The sequence below is a fragment of the Sus scrofa genome, chromosome 1, assembly GCF_000003025.6.
Source record: "Sus scrofa isolate TJ Tabasco breed Duroc chromosome 1, Sscrofa11.1, whole genome shotgun sequence".
Classification (NCBI taxonomy): domain Eukaryota; kingdom Metazoa; phylum Chordata; class Mammalia; order Artiodactyla; family Suidae; genus Sus; species Sus scrofa.
Window position 1 is genome coordinate 236,024,618 of NC_010443.5, and position 20,704 is coordinate 236,045,321.

The 20,704-nt window shown below is 39.3% G+C and overlaps 1 protein-coding gene across 7 annotated transcripts in view; it reads left to right on the top strand.

The window, feature by feature from the left end:
* Positions 1 to 20,704, top strand: part of UNC13B (unc-13 homolog B) — a 239,348-nt gene that overhangs the window by 105,867 nt on the left and 112,777 nt on the right. For 5 of the 7 annotated variants that reach the window (XM_021065583.1, XM_021065570.1, XM_021065586.1 and 2 more), the window contains exon 8: positions 18,601 to 18,835. In XM_021065583.1, the coding sequence (XP_020921242.1) occupies positions 18,601 to 18,835 (235 nt within the window). Of the gene's footprint in view, positions 1 to 12,928; positions 12,965 to 18,600; positions 18,836 to 20,704 lie in introns of all 7 variants that reach the window. The other 2 variants (XM_021065567.1, XM_021065575.1) reach the window with 1 other exon arrangement.

Below are 20,704 nucleotides of genomic sequence, written 5' to 3' on the forward strand. Positions count from 1 at the left end.
GGCCAGAGACAAGAATGGGTTAGATGTCAGAGACGATGCCAGAGAGGCAGCGAGTGCTCATGTCAGGAAGGGTTTGAATGCCATAGCAAGCTGTATATATTTTATTTTTAAGACGGTAGGGAACCTTTGAAGACTTTTATGTAGGGAATGAAGCAATCAGATGGAGGTAGCTGCAGTGATATGAACAGTTTTTTTGATGCATTAAAAGAAATCTAATTGTAGAATATAACATGTATGTAGACAACCTCATAAAATAAATGTTTTAATGAGTTAACATAAGGCAAAAATAGACCTTTGCCAGTCACCCCAGAAAGCCCTCCACATGCCTCTTCCCAATCACAATCTCCTTCTCCCTAAATATAGCTACTACCTGGACTTTATGATAATGACTTCCTCAATTTTCTTTACAATTTGTCACCCAAGTGTACATCTAAATAAGCATTAGAATTTATTTTTTTCTATTTTCTCTTTTTTATATATCTTATAATTCCGTTTTAATCTATGGGTTCTTCCTCCATCTCTTAATTTTTTCCTTGCAGCTTCTAATTGAAGCATTTAAGCTCATTGGTTGACTATATGATTTTCTTTTTTTTTTAATTTTTTTTTATTTTCCCACTGTACAGCAAGGGGGTCAGGTTATCCTTAGATGTATACATTGCAGTTACAGTTTTTTCCCCCACCCTTTCTTCTGTTGCGACATGAGTATCTAGACATAGTTCTCAATGCTATTCAGCAGGATCTCCTTGTAAATCTATTCTAGGTTGTGTCTGATAAGCCCAAGCTCCCGATCTCTCCCACTCCCTCCCCCTCCCATCAGGCAACCACAAGTCTCTTCTCCAAATGATTTTCTTTGAGTTTCCCATGTTCTGAATTTGGCTTAACACATTCCCATGGTGTATTCATTTGTCCTCTGTGTTTTCTGTAAATTGGTAGTTGGGCCTAGAAGATTAATCAAATTTAAATTTGATTTATTACTTAGTTGAAATATATCATAATTTAAAACTCTTCCCGGAGTTCCCACTGTGGCACAGTGAGTTAAGAATCTGACTACAGTGGCTTGGGTCACTACAAAAGGGCAGATTCAATCCCTAGCCCATAGCCTTGGCTTAAAGGATCCAGCATTGCTGCACCTGTGGCATAGATTGCAGCTGGGACTCAGATTGAATCCATGGCCTGGGAACTTCCATGTGCTATGGGTTCAGCCATAACATTTAAAAAAACCAAAAAGCAAAAAACAAACTCTTTCCCTCTTGGTGGATATTTAGATTGTTCCCCAAGTTTTGCTACTGAAACAGAGCTATAGTGAACTACATATAGTGCTGTTTATATAAATATTTTTTGTAAGTGTGAAAATGCATATCCCATCCCCATTATATATTCTTTTATGTACTTACATGTATTTACCTTTCCTTCATCATACTTCACATACTTACTCAGAATATGTGATTATTTGATTAATATCTGTTTTCTTCTCTAGGCCATAAATTTCATAAGTAGGGAAAATGCTTATGTGTGTATCCCTAGTACCTTTGTTCTATAAATATATTAGTTGAATTAATGCATTTCTGTTGAAGTAGAATTATGGGGTTAAGGATTATGTACTTTAAAAAATTTTTTTAGATATTGCTAAATTATATGCTAGAAAGATTATACCTATTTATATTCCTATTGTTGATACTTTTTTCTTACACTCAGCCATACTGCCCTTTTGCCCTCCCCTCCCCCTTCTCCTTATATCCCTCAGTCCTTGTCTTCTACAAACACTTTTGGACATACTTCAGGTTCTGTTCTAGGTGCTTGGGCTATGTTAGGAAGCAAAGCAGACAAAAATCTTAAGTGGGAGGAGGTAGACAATAAATATAATCAGTAAGGAAGCTGCACAGGGTGCTAGAGAGTGGACCAATGAAAGACGAGATGGTTTAAAGCAATTGGGAATTCTAGAATTGAAATTGAATTATAATTTTAAATTAGTTGTTTAGTGTACAAGCCACAGTGAGAATATGTCTTTTGAGTAAAGTCTTGAAGGAAGTGATGGATGTAACAGTTGACTCTCTGGGGAAAATGTGATGGGCAAAGGAAACAGATGGTTCAAAAACTAGTTGAGGGAGTTCCTGTTGTGGCTTAGTGGGTTAAGAACCTTACTAGTATCCATGAGGATGTGGGTTCAATCCCTGGCCTCGGTCAGTGGGTTAAGGATCCAGCGTTGCTATGAGCTGTGATGTAGGTCACAGACGCACCGCAGATCCTGTGTTGCTATGGCTGTGGTGTAGGCCGGCAGCTGCAGTTCGATTCAACTCCTAGCCTTGGGAACTTCCGTATGCCACAGGTCCAGCCCTAAAAAAGACAAACAAACAAAAACACCCAAAACAAAACAAAAGTAATTGAGTGATGGAAAGGAGTAGGACGAGGTCTGCTGGGGTATTGGTAATACTATTTCTTGATCTGTGTGCTGGTTACTTGAGTGTGTTCACACACTCTTTGAGCAGTATACTTATCATTTGTGTACTTTTCTGTGTTTTATACCTCAGTAGAGCTTTCATATAAAAAATGAGTGGATGTGGAACATTTCATAATGCCTTACTAGGCATTACTAGTACTCACCCAATTGTTCATGGGTATTTTCCTATGACTTACAACAGTAGTGAATGCATTAATCAATTTCTATTAATAAATCATTTTGCCTTCCTGTAATATACCCTGCTTGATTATGTTGAAAGTATTCTTTTAATAGCATGCTCTGCTTGATTTGCTTACATTTTATTTTAGATTTGTGTATCTCTATTGATGAGGAAGGTTGGTCAGTAGTTTCTTTTGTTATTCCCTATGTTAGGTTTGAAGTGCTTTTCTTAATTATAGGTTCTTTACTATTTTCCATGGAAAGAGAAGTTCTATGGTATTTATCTAATCAACTGTCTTAAAAAAGGGAAGGGAATAATTTCACGTCTTTGAGTTTATCGTCTTTTGCTACCTGATAATTACTACAATTTAGTAATTGATAGGTGAGTCCTGTCATTGCTGTTCCAGACAGATGGCTGTGCACTTCAAGACTGAGACTCAACTATCCTGTCATTTCATTCTTGGAAAAATTGACCAGCACTGGACTATTAATTGGTGATGTAATAATTGTCTGGGATGTTTACTTGGATAATTATAGACCTTATTTTTTAATGTGACGCTTTCTGATTTCTTACATTTTCCACTAGAAATAGGATGAAATAAGCAGAAGACGACTGTGAGTATGTTGCCGTAGCCTAATCAACAGGGATAAGTGTGGAAGCTTTGCCTTCTGAAAAGATGATTCATTTTTAAGTGCTAGAATTTTTTCACTTAACATGTATGGTCACACTGACCTGGTCTTTGAGCTCAATAGGGTAGCTCACCTGGCTGCCTCCTCCTTCCGTCAAGTACAGGAGCACTATGCTTCTGTCTGAGGGACTGGCTTTTTTCATATAGGAAATTCTGTAGCTCTTTTTTTCAAAATGTAATTCAAGGATCATTTGGCATAAGAGCCCCCAAGTTGCTTAGTGAAAAGGCAGATAGTGGGTTAAGGATCTGGTGTTGTCACTGCAGTGGCTTGGGTTGTCGCTATGGCATGGGTTCAGTCCCTGGCCTGGGAACTTCTATTTGCTGTGGGTATGGCAAAAAAAAAAAAAAAAAAGATTGGATCTTACACTCAAGGAACTTACAACCTAGACTAGGTATGGGATGGTTGGGACAATGACAAGCAATAAAATGAATCAAGTTCTGAGACGGGTGTTTTTTAAAAAATCAAGTTTGGAAATGGAAAGATATTCCATGTTCATGGATTGGAAAAATCAATATTGTAAAAATGGCCATACTACCCAAAGCAATCTACAGATTCAATGCAATCCCTATCAAATTACCCATGACATTTTTCACAGAACTAGAACAAACAATCCAAAAATTTATATGGAACAGCAAAAGACCCAGAATTGCCAAAGCAATCCTGAGAAACAAAAACCAAGCAGGAGGCATAACTCTCCCAGACTTCAGGCAATACTACAAAGCTGCAGTCATCAAGACAGTGTGGTACTGGTACCCAAACAGATAGACAGACCAATGGAACAGAATAGAGAACCCAGAAATAAACCCAGACACCTATGGTCAACTAATCTTTGACAAGGGAGGCAAGAACATAAAATGGGAAAAAGAAAGTCTATTCAGCAAGCATTGCTGGGAAACCTGGACAGCTGCATGCAAAGCAATGAAACTAGAACACACCCTCACACCATGCACAAAAATAAACTCCAAATGGCTGAAAGACTTAAATATACGACAGGACACCATCAAACTCCTAGAAGAAAACATAGGCAAAACACTCTCTGACATCAACATCATGAATATTTTCTCAGGGCAGTCTCCCAAAGCAATAGAAATAAGAGCAAAAATAAACCCATGGGACCCAATCAAACTGACAAGCTTTTGCACAGCAAAGGAAACCAAAAAGAAAACAAAAAGACAACTTACAGAATGGGAGAAAATAGTTTCAAATGATGCAACGGACAAGGGCTCAATCTCTAGAATATATAAGCAACTTATACAACCCAACAGCAAAAAAGCCAATCAATCAATGGAAAAATGGGCAAAAGACCTGAATAGACTGTTCTCCAAGGTATACAGATGGCCAGCAAACACATGAAAAAATGCTCAGCATCGTTGATTATAAGAGAAAAGCAAATCAAAACTACCATGAGATACCACCTCACACCAGTCAGAATGGCCATCATTAATAAGTCCACAAATAACAAGTGCTGGAGGGGTTGTGGAGTTAAGGGAACCCTCCTGCACTGTTGGTGGGAATGTAAACTGGTACAGCCACTATGGAGACAAGAACAGTTTGGAGATACCTTAGAAATCTATGCATAGAACTTCCATATGACCCCGCAATCCCACTCTTGGGCATATATCCAGACAAAACTCTACTTAAAAGAGACACGTGCACCCGCATGTTCATTGCAGCACTATTCGCAATAGCCAGGACATGGAAACAACCCAAATGTCCATCAGCAGATGATTGGATTAGGGAGATGTGGAATATATATATACAATGGAATACTACTCAGCCATAAAAAAGGATGACATAATGCCATTTGCAGCAACATGGATGTAACTAGAGACTCTCATACTGAGTGAAATGAGTCAGAAAGACAAAGACAAATACCATATGATATCACTTATAACTGGAATCTAATATCCAGCACAAATGAACATCTCCACAGAAAAGAAAATCATGGACTTGGAAAATAGACTTGGGCTGCCTGATGGGAGGGGGAGGGAGTGGGAGGGATCGGGAGCTTGGGGTTATCAGATACAACTTAGAATAGATTTACAAGGAGATCCTGCTGAATAGCATTGAGAACTATGTCTAGATACTCATGTTGCAACAGAACAAAGGGTGGGGAAAAATATATATATATACTTGTAAGGATAACTCGATCCCCTTGCTGTGCAGTGGGAAAATAAAAAAAAAAAAATCAAGTTTGTTGAGATATAATATACAAAAGATTTACACATTTGGGAGTTTGTGGTGCATTGGAAATGAATCCAACTAGGAATCATGAGGTTGCAGGTTCGATCTCTGGCCTCACTCAGTGGGTTAAGGATCCGGCATTGCCATGAGCTGTGGTATAGGTCGAAAATGTGGCTTGGATACTGCATTGCTGTGGCTGTGGTGTAGGCTGGTAGCTGTAGCTCTGATTAAACCCCTATCCTGGGAACCTCCATATGCTTTGGGTGTGGCCCAACATCAAAAAAAGACAAAAGACCAAAAAAAAAAAATGATTTACCTATTTGAAGTATAAAGTTTGATTAGTTTTGACAGATGTATGTACCAGTGAAACTGCCACCACAGTCAAAATGCAGAACATTTCCATGATCTTTAAACATTTCTTTCTGTTCTTTGCAGTTCATCCTGCTCCCCACCCCTGGCTCCGAGTAACCACTAATAGGCTTTCTATCACTGTGGATTAAATTTAATTTCCTTAAGTTTTATTTTTATTTATTTATTTATTTTTTGGCTGTACCTGTGGCGTGCTGAAGTTCCTGGGCCATGGATCAAACCTGCACCACAGCAGTAACCAGAGCCACAGTAGTGACAATGCCAGATCCTTTAACCTGCTGAACCACTCCTAGAGTTTTATATAAATGGAAATATATAGCATGTACTCCATGTACTTCCCTTCACTCAGCAGAAAGATTTGAGATTCTTCAGTGTATCAGTAATTTGTTTCTTTTTATTGAGTTGTATTATATTGTATGGATATACATGTTGTTTATCCATTCACCTACAGATAGGCATTTGGATTGTTTCCAGTTATAATTAGTATGAACATTTGCATGATCATGTGTTTTCATTTCTCTTGGTTAAATATCTAGGAATGAAATGGCTGGATCATATGGGGAGGTGTATGTTTAACTTTTAAAGAAAGATAAGATGCTTTTTGTTTTGATTGTTAATAGAGACTATGATAGAGTTGTTGAACATTGTTTAAGGAGAATTGTTTGAGTGGAATTTAAGAATGGGTACCAACTATTTCGAGGATAGGGCACATTTGTTGAGTAATTACCATTTGTCTAGCACATGGTGGTTAAATGCTATATAAGTGATTTTCAGTATTTATGCAAATCTGAGAGGTAAGTGGTATTACTCTACACTTTTTATAGGAGATGAACACCAGTGTAGAGAAGTTAACCAGGCTAAACTTACACAGCTACTAAGTGATAGCTTTGAATCTAGGTTTATCTGGTTCCAAAACTCAAACCATTTCCATTACACCAAAAAGGAGTAGAAGAGAAGGACATTCCAGCTTCAGGATCTGGGAAACAGATAAGGGAAACTGGGCTCATTCCTCTCCATCTCCTGAGTATGGGAAGCCTTAAGGCAATAAGTTCTTTGATAAGGAGAGTGAAACCTATAAAGAAGGGACCATAGGAAGGAGACCTCATGGACTTGATTACTAAGCTTGTTGACGGACTGGACATGGGAGATAAAGTAGAAAGGAATTTTAGGAGTAGTTTGGAAGTGTCCATGGTTCTGTGGTTTTGTATTGGATACACTTGGTATGCTAAAATATAAGCTCATTATATTTTAAATAAAATGTCATTGCCAGTGGAGGCTCTAGTTTTCTAGACTTCCTTACTCTTAGCATCAGGTGCCACTGAACTGGGGGGTAATTGATTATTCATTTGTTAAGTTTGTGAGCTTGAAGAGGTTTGAGGCTCTAGGGAGATGGGAAACATTAGCCTGCTCATTAAAACTGTCAACTTGACACTCATTTGATATGTATGAATGCCTAATTTGAGAATGTTGCTGGTTTTCTGATAAGCTCTTAGTGTACTTGGAGTTTTTCTGTAACACATTTGGCCAGTGTCTTTTCTCTGCTTCCTCTTAGACATCGTGTGATAAGCAGTATCTTGCTCACATTCAATATTTTACTGTATGAATTATGCAATCTCTTGATGTCTCCTTATTACATTGTGTGTGCTTCCATTTGCTTCTGAACTGTCCATACTCATTAAAATTTCTTTTTTCTGGAGTTCCCGTTGTGGCTCAGTGGTTAATGAATCCGACTGGGAACCATGAGGTTGCGGATTCAATCCCTGGTTGAGGATCTGGCATTGCCATGACCTGTGGTGTAGGTTGCAGACGTGGCTCGGATCCTGTGTTGCTGTGGCTCTGGCTCTAGGAACCTCCATATGCCACAGCAGCGGCCCAAGAAATGGCAAAAAGACAAAAAAAAAATTTTTTTTTCTTTCTTCTTTCTCTTTTTTGTTTTTTATTTTATTTTATTTTTTGTTTTGTTTTTTGGTCTCTTTATGGCTGCACCCACAACATATGGAGATTCCCAGGCTAGGGGTCCAATCGAACTGTAGCCAGTGGCCTGTGCCAGAGCCATAGCAATGTGGGATCAAGCCACATCTGCAACCTACACCACAGCTCATGGCAACGCCAGATCCTTAACCCACTGAGCAAGGCCAGGGAATGAACGTGCATGCTCATAGATGCTGAACCACGACAACAACTCCTATACTCATTAAAATTTTTGTCATTAAAGTTAATAGTGACTTTTTTGTTTCTAAATTCAGTAGGACTTTCTCAGTTTTATTTTGATTACTCTGTAGCACTGTCACTTGTTAACCACCCACTCCTTCCTTGAAATCTTGTTTTCCTGACTTCAGGGACCACGCTGCCATGGTTTTCTTCTCCTCTGACTTCCTCTTCACATGCTCCTTTGTGGAAGCTTCCTTTTTTTTTTTTTTTTTTTTTTTTTTAAGCCATATTTATTAGTGTATATTTTACATACAGTAAAATTTTTCCTTTTGGAGTTCCCACTGTGGTGCTGTGGGCTAATGATCCAGCTTGTCTCTGTGGCGCTGCTGATTCAGTCCCCAGCCTGGAGCAGTGTGGTATGGATCTGGCATTACCGCAGCTGCAGCTTTGATTTGATTCTTGGCCCTGGAACTTCCATGTGCCACTAGTGCAGCTGAGAAAGGGGAAAAAAATTCTCTAGTGTATGACCCTGTAAGTTTTGGTGAACACATACAGCCATGTAACAACAACTACAGTCAAGATATAGAGCAATTTTATCAACCCCCAAAATTTCCTTAAATCCCTTGTAGTCAACCTCTCCCTTTCTTGGCCCATGACAACTACTAATCTGTTTTCTGTCCCTACAGTTTTACCTTTTCCAGAAAATGGAATTATATATTATGTAGCTTTGAGTCTGGCTTGTTTTGTTTATAATGGTGCATTTAGGATTCATCTATGTATGTCACTATCTTGTTCCTTTTTATTCCTGAGTAGTGTTCTAGTATGTGGATATCACCGTTTGTTTATCTTTCATCAGTTGAAGGACACTTACGTTTCCAGTTTTTAAGGATTATGTATTAAGCAACTGTAAACATTTGTGCATAGGATTTTGTGTGAACATGTTTTTATTTCTCTTGAGTAAATATATAAGAGAGGGATTGCTGGGTTCTGTGGTCTGTGTATAATTTCATAAGAAATGCCCAGATTATTTCCCGTAGTAGTTTATCTACCATTTTGCATTCTTGCCAACCACATATGAGAGTTCTAGTTGCTCCACAGCCTCATCAACACTGTATTGCCAGTTTTCTCTGTCTTTTTTTCCCTCTTTGGTTTTTAAATGTGTGTTCTATAGGTTCCCTGCTTCCCCTATACATAGTATTTTTTTCTCATCCTATACTCTCTACCTCATTGTTCTTAGTTACTTATATTTTAATTTTTATCTATTTATATACAGATGTTTTTGAGCTTATGCTTTATGCATTATTTGTGCACTGTTTAGGCACTAAGGTATAGCACGGAATAAAGCAGAAAAATCTCTGTCCTCATGGAAACTTGTGTTCTGAAAACATCCAGGTCTTCTCCATATCTCTTTTCTCATATTTGCAGTTGCTTACTGGACATATTCATTTGAGATGTCTCATAGATACCACAAAGCCAATAAATATATTTAACACAGAATTCATCATTTCTTTTAACCTTCTCCTCTTCTGTATTTCTTTTACTTTATTTTAATTTTTTTATTTTAATTTTTTTGCTTTTTAGGACCTCACCCGCAGCATACGGAGGTTCCCAGGCCAGAGGTCGAATTAGAGCTACAGCTGCTGACCTACACCATAGCCACAGAAACACAGGATCCTTAACCCACTGAGCGAGGCCAGGGATTGAATCCTCAACCTCGTGGTTCCTAGTCAGATTTGTTTCCGCTGTGTCATGATGGGAACTCCTCATATTTCTTTTGATGAATAATGTCATATTCACACAGTAGCTCCCACTAAAAACCTAGGCAGTATTATTTAGGCATTTTCCTCACTTGTCACATTCAGTTATGTATTAAACCCTATTGGCTTTACCTCCAACATATGTCATGAAAGTATCTACTTCTCTCCACTCCCTCTATTACTTCCCTCCAGTCCCTCTACTACTTCCCTAGTTCAAGCCATCAAGTCAGTGCAATAGCCTCCTTACCAGTCTCTGACACCAGTCTTCAGTCTATCTACAGTATCAGCCAATGGCTACTTTGTACCACCATTCTCTTTCTAAAATGGCAAATATGATTCTGTCTCTCCCTTGCTTAAAAGATGTATAGCTCTGTATTACCCTCCAGATAATTCCAAATTCCTAACATTACTAAGCTTCTAAACATTACTTAAGAATCACTTTAATCAAGTTCTTCATAACCCTGCAGCTTCTCATTCAGATATACTAGAACTGTTTTCAGTTCACTGAACGGGCCTTTGCATGTATAATTTCCTTTTCCTAGAACACTCTTTTCTTGGTTCCATGCCTTGTAAAACCTAACTCTTCAGTAATTATTCTACTGTCTGGTGAGATGTTTTCGTGCTTTGGGGGTGTGGGGAAGGAAACTTGTTTAGTTAAACTGTTGGTTTTTATCTTATAATGGTACCAGGCTGAAGTGAGAACAAAAAAAAAAACCAAACAAACAAAAAAAGAATGAGGCTGTATACTGAAAAGAGAAGCTTCTTTGGGCCCAGAGTTTCAGTGAGAAGCAGTATTGTCACATGTCTGAAGCAATCTAAGTTGATAGGCATATTCTAAAGTTCTATATGATTATTTTTCAGTTGTCTTTTTTTTTTTTTGGCTTTTTAGGGCCTCATGTGCAGCATATGGAGGTTCCCAGGCTAAGAGTCAAATCAGAGCTACAGCTGCCCAGCTCACAACAATGCCGGATCTTTAACCCGCTGAGCGAGGTCAGGGATCAAACCTGCAACCTCATGGTTACTAGTCAGATTCATTTTGCAGCTGCACCACAATGGGAACTACTCAGTTGTCTTTTAAAAAGAAACAAAGTAATTACCCTCTTGCAGTTGCTATGATTACTACACTAAGCCTGGGAGAATTATCCCCCACCTCCAACTATGGTTAGAAAGTTAAATACACTATTAAAAATTTTTTAAATTGCATACTAAACCAACATGAGAAGAAGAGACATAGGTGGTAGGAAAAAGGTAAGTACATAGGAAGAAAACTGGCTCTCAGTGTATGAACAGCCTGTGATTGATTGCTAATCCCATTTCCCTAGGATTAGGAGTTAACTCAGATAGTGAAACCAGCCTATGTTGGCCCCATTCAATGCTTAGAGACTTTTGAGTATTATGGCAAATGTTCGAGGTAGCTGCACCCTTGAAACTCTTCCTAACCCAGATATTGATGATCCCTCAGCAGAAATTAGGGCTGTTGGAATGTGCTGATCTTCCTACTACCTATTTGTTAGGAATTTATAAGGAGCAAAAACCTGGTAACATGACAAAACGACAAGAAATGACAGTTGCTTACTGTGTTCCAGGGACCTGTGCATTTTCTCTTAAAAATTTTTGCAGAAACCAATGACACTTGTTATTCTCATATTGCAGATGAGGAAACATCTGTAATAATTTTTTCCAAGATCTTATTATAGCTGGTACGTGGCAGAGCCAGAAGAATTGAGCTTTTATTTTCAATGTCCATGTTCTTAACCATGAAGTGAAATGATTCCTTTTTTCTTGGGATAAAGGCCTATTTTTATTGATTTCTTTGTCACATTAGTTGCCTCAAATTCAGTTTGGGTGTGAGATAGCATTTAAATTTCATTAATTCTGGAGTTCCCGTTGTGGCTCAGTGGAAACAAATCTGACTAGCATCCATGAGGACGCAGGTTCGATCCCTGGCCTCGCTCAGTGGATTAGGATCCGGCATTGCTGTGAGCTGTAGTTGCTGTGAGCTGTGGGTGTAGGTCACAGACAAGGCTCAGATATGGCATCGTGTGGGTGTGGTGTAGGCCAGCAGCTACAGCTTTGATTCTACCCCTAGACTGGGAACCTCTGTATGTCACAGGTGCAGCCCTAAAAAGACCAAATAAGTAAATAAAATAAAGTTCATTAGTACTGATTTTTTAATTCTTGAAAAATGAGTAGAAAATGTTGTCACTTTTCTGTCAAAGCTTCTGTGTTTTAATGGAATTTATTAAAAATTTATAGGAAATTCAGAAAAATAAGTGGCTATTTCTGAGTGCCCAGCAGGCTACAGTGTTTTATTATATATTGAAAAACTAGAAATTAATACCATTCTTTGGCCCTTTAACTTTCAACAGAGAGCAGCAAAATTGGACACCATTGCTTTCAGATAAAGGAATCAATCTCTTTTCCTCCATAATAGGTCTGAGCTTCTCATGGATTTACTGTAGCAGCCTCAGGTTTGGTGAACACAGAGATAAGGAAGGGTTTCTTAGAAGCAGGTCAAATTTTTTCTCATTCTGAATATGGAAGGGTATATTAGCTCCTTAGTGATGACCTTCTGAGAGATCTAGGCCAGAAGGAGGTTTAAAAGAGTTAGGAAGGAGTTCCCGTCGTGGCTCAGTGGTTAACAAATCTGACTAGGAACCATGAGGTTGTGAGTTTGATCCCTGGCCTTGCTCATTGGGTTAAGGATCCAGCATTGCCGTGAGCTGTGGTGTAGGTCACAGACGAAACTCGGATCCCGAGTTGCTCTGGCTCTGGTGTAGGCCAGGCTGGAGGCTACAGCTCCGATTAGACCCCTAACCTGGGAACCTCTACATGCTGTGGGTGTGGCCCTAGAAAAGACAAAAAAAAAAAAAAAAAAAAAAAAAAACCCAAAAAACAAATAAACAAAAAAAACCAGTTAGGAAGCCGTACTTTTTGGTATTCTCTATACTGAATTGCAGAGAGCACTAGTACTTTGAAGATTTCTCTTATGCTTCATATAAGGCAGATACTCTCTACATGTTATGAAAAATAAAAGGGGTACAAGTAGGGTAGGTTCAACTAAGGTAGGTATATAATAATCAGTGGGATGGGAAATGACCTTTGAATTTGTCCTAAAATTGTCACTCTTCTTCTTTGCTACCACTTGCGGTTTTCTTAGGTCACTGGACCTATTTGGGCTGGGGAGAGCAACAGAGTACGTAAGAATTTGAATACCTTGTAATTTTTCTGATCTTAACCCTTAACATTCTCCCTCTGACCATGAAGCTGGATATTCATGCATATAAGCGTATATAATTCCATTTGCCCCTTCTCACTTAACTTGAGACAGTTACCTAAAGTGGAATGTTATATCCTTTCAGGCTAGTTTCTTGAAGACCGGGGCGGTGGTTGGGGGAGGATGGATTTCAAATTAAAGGGTGGGGGAGAGGGAGGAATTTCAAATCAAAGTCCCAGTTGTAATTCTGACAGGATCTCCTGATTTTTAGCTCCAGAGACAAGTAGTACCATCAGCCCTGTATGAGAGGAAACCTTCTCCTTTGGTCTTTTAGCCAAGGAGTGCAGTGAATAGAAGACGCTTCATTCTAGGAGAAGCCCTTGGTTTTATGAAGTGAACAAGAGTCCGTGAAGATGGTCTGATTTTCCTTGAATCAACCCAGCTAGGCTGGAGGCCAACTTTGTTCTTGAGCTTAGAGAGTGAGTAGCCAGTTTTTTCCAGCAAGACTCACAGGCCTAGGCTGACATTACCCATGTAATGGGGAGGAGATTGATTGAGTCCCATTGATTAGGTATCTAATCGCTTAGAGGGGCCAAATTTTGTCCTGTCGCTAGAATTTCTCAGGGAGTTTGTACTCTCTGTGATTTGAATCCTGAGTACTTGTACCAGGGGAACTACCCATAGGCAGCCTAAAAGAGCTCAGATAATTTCAGGTTTTCAAACAGAAAAAAATAAGACATGAAAAGAAAAAAGGCTTGAATTCTTTTCTTTCTCTGATAAAAGTTCTCCCTGTACTCTGCATTTAAAGACAGGGACTTAATCCAGGAGCACCACATACTAGAGAGTCTTATTGTTCAGTGTTTCATTCAGTTTTGTCTGAGTGCCTACTCTGTGCTTAAGGCCCATCTTTGCTCCATATTAGGTTACTTTCCCCAGCCTACTTTTTCATATTTATTTTTTGTCATTCCCTCCCATGTCCTTTTATGAACATGCTAAATGAGCTCCAGAATGTTTTGTAAAAATATATCTAGCTTTTCCTACCATTAGGACTTTTCTTAAAATGCCATTGCTTTCATCCAGATTCTAGAAGGTATTTCCCCTACCCCCTACTCTTCAACTATTGACAACCCACCAGTCTTTCAGAGTCATAATCCTCCACAATGACACAATGATTTCCTGGCTACCCTAATAGGGAGTGATCTAACTTTCAACTCATATAGCATTTGGTTTTTACTCTTCTCATGTTGGTTACTTCCTTGTATTTTTATCCATATTTTCTCTCTTTCATTAGACTGACTCTATACTCTTGAGTCTTTTGTGTTGTTTAGCCTTACACTGTTAGGTACTCAATAAATATTTGAAGGAGTAAATTTTTCCAGCCTTTTAATTTCAAGGGGCTTTTCAATTTTTGCCCTCAAACTAGCTCACAAGTCCTCCTTTAAGCTCAGTAACCAAACCTATATTCAATCTCTTTTTCTCAATGAAGCCAGAAGTTTTCTGTTCTAGATGAAATGGTGCCGTAGGGTAGAGTGTAGAGCCAGTAAGAGACTGTCCCTGCCACACTGAAATCATAATTTTTTCATTCAAGTCTTTTCCTTAATTTCTCTTTTTAGCTTTTTTTGATTGCTTTTTTTTTTAGGGCCGCATGCACTGCATATGGAAGTTTCCAGGCTAGAGGTTAAATTAGAGCTGCCGCTGCCAGCCTATGCCACAGCCACAGCAATGTGGGATCCGAGCCACGTCTGTGACCTACACCACAGCTCACTGCAACACCAGATTCTTAACCCACTGAGCGAGGCCAGGGATCAAACCCAAGACCTCATAAATATTAGCTGGGTTTATTACCGCTGAGCCACACAGGAACTCCTCTTTTTAGTTTCTAATCAGCCTGGGTAGTACTGATCTCTAAGAGAGCCATGAGTGATGGCCTGAAGCAAGATCTTAATTCCCTGCTCAGAAATTAAACCTGGACAGCCTGGGTGAAAACCAGGAATACTAGCCATTAAACCAGTGAGAGGCTAAAAATAGAGTTGCCCTGATGTTTTTCCCGCTTGCAAGCAAGAATGTCTCAAGGAGGCAAAGACTGTAAAAACAGATGCAAAGTTTGTTAGAGACACAGTAAAACATGTGGGAGAGTACACAGGAAAGTATTTATTTAAGACAGAAGGAAAGCAGTATTACACACCTGAAAGAGGAGTGTGGGTGCAGGCATCCTGAATGGGGAACCTGCCAGAGAGGCGATTTAAATCACTTACATAGGACACTTCTTCTGGGTCTTTGCTTTGCTTTGGCCAGTTATCTTGTTTTCTCACACCTGACTGGACCCAGCGCTCTCCCTGATGTGTGTGCACATCTTTAGGCCAAGATATATTCCAGAGCAAGGGTTTATGGGACTCTTAGTAGAACTTAGGGCCTGGTGTTCCCTTCCCTTTTTGACTCCTGGGAGTCTTTCCCCACATGTGTAGTCCAGGAGGTCTCCTTGACCTAGTGAGTGAGTGATGTGTCATCTTAGCTTTCTACTCCAGCAGAGCTCAACTCTGCTATTAACGTTCTCTGTGAAGTGTTAAAGAGAAGCAAGTCGCAATTTACTCAGCCTAACAAGACCCAACTATTCTCAGTCCAGGGGCCCGTCTACCTCCTACCTCAGTGCCAGGAGGCTTACTTTTTAAGGAGAGTGAGTATGGCATAGGGGGAGAAAAGTTGGCTTTATGCCCTTAACCTAACTTTTTTTTTTCTGTTCCTTCCTGTCCTTTGTTTCACCTCACTTCCTTGTATTTCCTTTCTCCTGTCCCCTCCTACTTTTCATACTCCTTTTTATTCTACTTCTGGCCTCTTGTTTCCACAGACACTTGGTTTCTTAATATTTACTCTTTATTCCTTCAGTATAGAGACATATCAGCCATTAGGGATGTTTTGGAATATTCCTCCCCTTATATTAGCAAAATTAAGCAGGCTATTATTATTATTAATTATTATTATTATTTTTTGCCTTTTCTAGGGCCGCTCCTGTGGCATATGGAGGTTCCCAGGCTAGGGGTCTAATTGGAGCTGTAGCCACTCACCTACACCACAGCCACAGCAATGCCAGATCTGAGCCGCGTCTGGAACCTACACCACAGCTCACGGCAACACCGGATCCTTAACCCACTGAGCAAGGCCAGGGGTCGAACCTGCAACCTCATGGTCCCTAGCCGGATTCGTTAACCACTGAGCCACGATGGGAACTCCAGATTATTATTATTAAGGAGTAATAGGACAGATGCAGTGAGAAACTAAGGGTCTATACACATAGTTTCTGACTCTGGATCCTGGGCTCCTAATTATGACTGAGCTACCTTCTCCTGGCTTCATGTTCGATAGAGTTGTCTATCACTGGTGCTGCTTTGGAGATTCAGTCTTGGTTCTCAGGGTTATATGCTAATACATATCCTCCCACCTGAGTTTAAGTAGACTTTTGGCTTTGTCTCCTTTGTTGCCTCTGCCTCCTTATCTGTATGCATGAATAATCCAGTACCAACTTCTTCACACTTACTCCTTCTGTGAGTTCAGAATTAAGTCTGAATGGCATACTAATTTTTGACTCTTGATCTTTTCTAGTCTTCAGAATAGCAAATGCATGAAGGTCTAAAACCAGTACCTCCAAAGTCTCTTTTTCCTAATATGTGATCAGAGTACTTTGTAAACCAAATGCTATATATTCCCTCCTGTTTGACTGGTACTGTTCTTGGCCATCTGAAGATTAGCCTCTTTGTCTCGATTTTTTCCCCACTGGGGTTCCGCTCATAACTCCTCTTCGTATGTTCACATGTACCTTAAATTCAAATGGTAAAAGCTCATGAAATCATCTTACCCCTAATTCCATCTGTACCCCCAAGTGTTGTCTGGAACCCACGTGTTTGTGTTCTCTGTCTCTTTTAGTGGGAATATCTACCAAGTTGTCTAATGTAGAAGCCTGAATTGTTTTTTTCTAGTTCATTAACTCTTTTCTGTTTCCATTGCATGGATACAGGTTTTTATCTCCTACGTGAACAATTGTAAAAGCCTAATTTTGCAGTCATTAGGAGGCTTCTGATGTCCATATTACTACAAGGATTTTTTTTTTTAATTACTAATATGAGGAGTCCATCGTCTGTTAAAAGTATCTCCATTTTGGAATAGCGAATGTTCCTTTTCCTTATTGTGAGCCAAATGGAAACTTGGCAGGAAAGAACATATGGGACCTTATTAATTATACACATAAAGGGATAGTGTCAGAAATGGCTTTTATATAAAATAAATTACAAAGCACTATTAGGTTGAACTCCCTTTCTAAGCACAGTGTTACTTATTTTCATTTTTGCTTGGAGCAGGATTTGTAACTATGGTCATTTTAGCTAACATTAAGAAAAAAATTGTAGCCAGCCAGGTGCTAGCCTGAAAAGCAGAAATAATTCTATGAAACTGTAGTCAATGCTGTTAAATAACCTAGGCTGCATTGTCAGTAAAACCTCATTGGCAATGCACGTGTTTTCCTCTTCTTCAGCCCAGGCTTGGGATGGGAATTCTGAGCCTAGGGCATAGGTGATTAACAGAAATTATTAGAAAAACCCAATGTTGCAGCAACACAGTAAGAGTGTTGCTATTCTTGGCTGTATCTGAGGTTTTTGTTTTGTTTTGTTTTGTCTTTTTAGGGCTGCACCTGCGGCATATGGAAGTTCCGGGCTAGGGGTCCAGTCAGAGCTAAAGCCAGATTGAAGCCGTTTCTGTGACAGACACCACAACTTACAGCAGTGCCGAATCCTTAACCCATTGAGCGAAGCCAGGGATCAAACCTGCGTCCTCATGGTTACTAGCCAGATTCATTTCTGCTAGCCACGATGGGAGCTCCCTGTATCTCAGTTTTTAACTTGACTTCTAAGCCTTGGCTTTGACCTTCCTGATTTCCCAGACCAGCTTCTGATGGTAGACCTGCTTATTTTGTTCAACTATGTATTTTATTTTATTTTATTTTTTCTGTTTTTCGGTTGCACTTGAGGCATATGGAAGTTCCTGGACCAGGGGTCAAATCAGAGTTGCAGCTGTGGCCACAGCAACACCTGATCTTAACCTACTGAGTGAGTCCAGGGATTGAACCTCATCCTCACAGAGACAACATTGGGTCCTTAACACACTGAGCCACAAGGGGAACTCCCTCAACCATGTATTTAAAGTCTAAAAACACCATATTAACTTTGAACAAAAATTTCCCTTTTTTAAGAGATGGAAAAACTGTTTCTTTCCTTTTTGCCCCCTTTTGATAATAGTAGAGTACCAGAATCTATTTAAGACATTTAAAAGCATATTTTCATTAGGGTTATGAATTCCAGAGAATTCTGCATTGGGAAAATGTGACTTGGAACTCCTCTCAGAATCAGCACTAAAATTAAACCAAATGTCTTATCTCATTTGATAAAGAGAGAGACTCATGGGTATTGAGACAGTTTTTGCATGACTTTGAAGTCACTGGGCTCATGTGCAGCTCAGCTTGCTCTTATTCTCAGGGTCTAGACTTGTGGCTACCTAAGTTAGAAGCAGAAAGAGATTCTGAAGAACTAAATGAAGCTGGAGTGCTTTGATTGATTGTGCTTATTCCACAGCTTTTGAAGATCCTGATAGTGCCGTTGATGACAGAGATAGTGACTATCGCAGTGAGACCAGCAATAGCATCCCTCCACCTTACCACACGACGTTCCAGCCCAATGCTTCTGTGCACCAGTTCCCCGTGCCGGTGCGATTGCCACAGCAGCCGCTACTTCAGGGCAGTTCCCGGGACTCTTGTAATGACTCTGTACAAAGTTATGACCTCGATTATCCAGAGCGGCGGGCCCTCAGGTGGGTATTGGGAACAAAGCACTTTCTTTTTCCTAGTGTTCAGGTCCCAGGATGCAACTGACATTAAGGATTTGGATGCTTTGACCTAAGGTGATAGGGGAAGTATAGCAGTATGATGGACCAATCTACAGCTATTTTGTGTAGATTCTTAGTTTTTTTCCCTCTTCCTTATGTTCTCATCTATGCATTTCTATCAGTAAGAGTTCTCTTTATGATCGACAAGTGAGGTTAGGCCCACTTGGGGTAGATGACTGAAAAAAACCTGTTCACCTCTCTGCCCTGCCCAGTGACTTTGATACACTTTTCCCCAAGATTAAAATAAGGAAATCACACATGTTAAATGCTTGGGTAATTCTTCCTATCTAAGTATTTCCCTGAAAACTTAAGAAAACGATATGATCCCACCATAACAGATTTAGTACTTTGCTCGAACTTAAAAAAACCTTTTTTAAAATTTATGTATAAAATGTTTACATGTAAAAACATGTTAAGGTACAATACAATATACAGTAAAGAACCTCCCACCCACATCTGTTGTCCTCTTCTTCCTCATCCCCTTCTGTCTCCTACTTCTCTTATCACCCTTGTTTCTCATGTATCCTTCTGTAGACTATTGCCATATATCTATGAGTATAAAAGCAAATACATACATATATGTTCCCTACTCTTTTCTCAACTTTAAAGAAAATCAGACTTAAAATTTAGAGCAATAATACAGTGAACATACATATTCATGTTGCCTAAATTCACCAGTTGTGTTAACATTCTGTCACATTTACTTTATCTTATTCTCTCATATATATACACACATTTTTCTCTCTCATATATACACACATTTTTTTCCTGAACCATTTGAAAGCAAGTTGCAGATACTGTATTTCCTAAGAAAAAGGATTTTTATATAACTTTAATATGATCACACTCGAGAAATTTTCTCATCATGGCTCAGTGGTCACAAACCCGACTAGTATCCTTGAGGACATGGGCTCCATCTCTAGCCCCTCTCAGTGGGTTAAGGATCCAGCATTATCTTGAGCTGTGGCGTAGGTCACAGATGCAGCTTGGATCCTGCATTGCTGTGACTGTGGTGTAGGCTGGCAGGTGCACCTCTGATTTGACCCCTAGCCTGGGAAGTTCCATATGCTGCAGGTGCAGCCCTAAAAAAAAAAAAAAAAGAAATTTGATAATGTAATGATATTATTTAATATATAGACCATATTTAAATTTCTCTAGTTGTTCCAATAATGTTGCTTGTTTATATTTTTTCCTTTTTGATTCAGGATCCAATTAAGGATCATTGTATATTATATGTGACTCTCCTGTTTCTGTAGTCTCCTATAGTCTAACAAAATTCTCTTTACTTTTTTTGGTCTTTTAAGTCACTAACATTTTTTGAAGAGTCCAAGCAAGCTTTGAGAATGCTCCTTAATTTGGTTTTGTCTGATTGTTTTTTCACGTTTAGAATCAGGCGAAACGTTTTTGGCAAATATATGACATACATGTTTCCTTCACAGTGCATCAGCAGTCACATTTTAATTTGTCTCATTATTATTGACATTTAGATTAATCTCTTCGTTAAGAAAGCTAGTATATATACCAGATTTTTTCAGTGTAAAGTACCTTTTTCCTTTGTAATTAAGGATCTCTGGGATGATACCTGAGATTGGGTTAGTATTCTATTTCTCCAACAATCTTTATTTATTTATTTATTTTTAAGTGCTGCACCCTTGGCATGGGGAGGTTCCCAGGCTAGGGATCAATTAGAGCTGCAGCTGCTGGCCTACACCACAGCCACAGCAACACAGGACCTGAGCCACTCTGTGACCTACATGGCAGCTCACAGCCATACTGGATCCTTAACTCACTGAG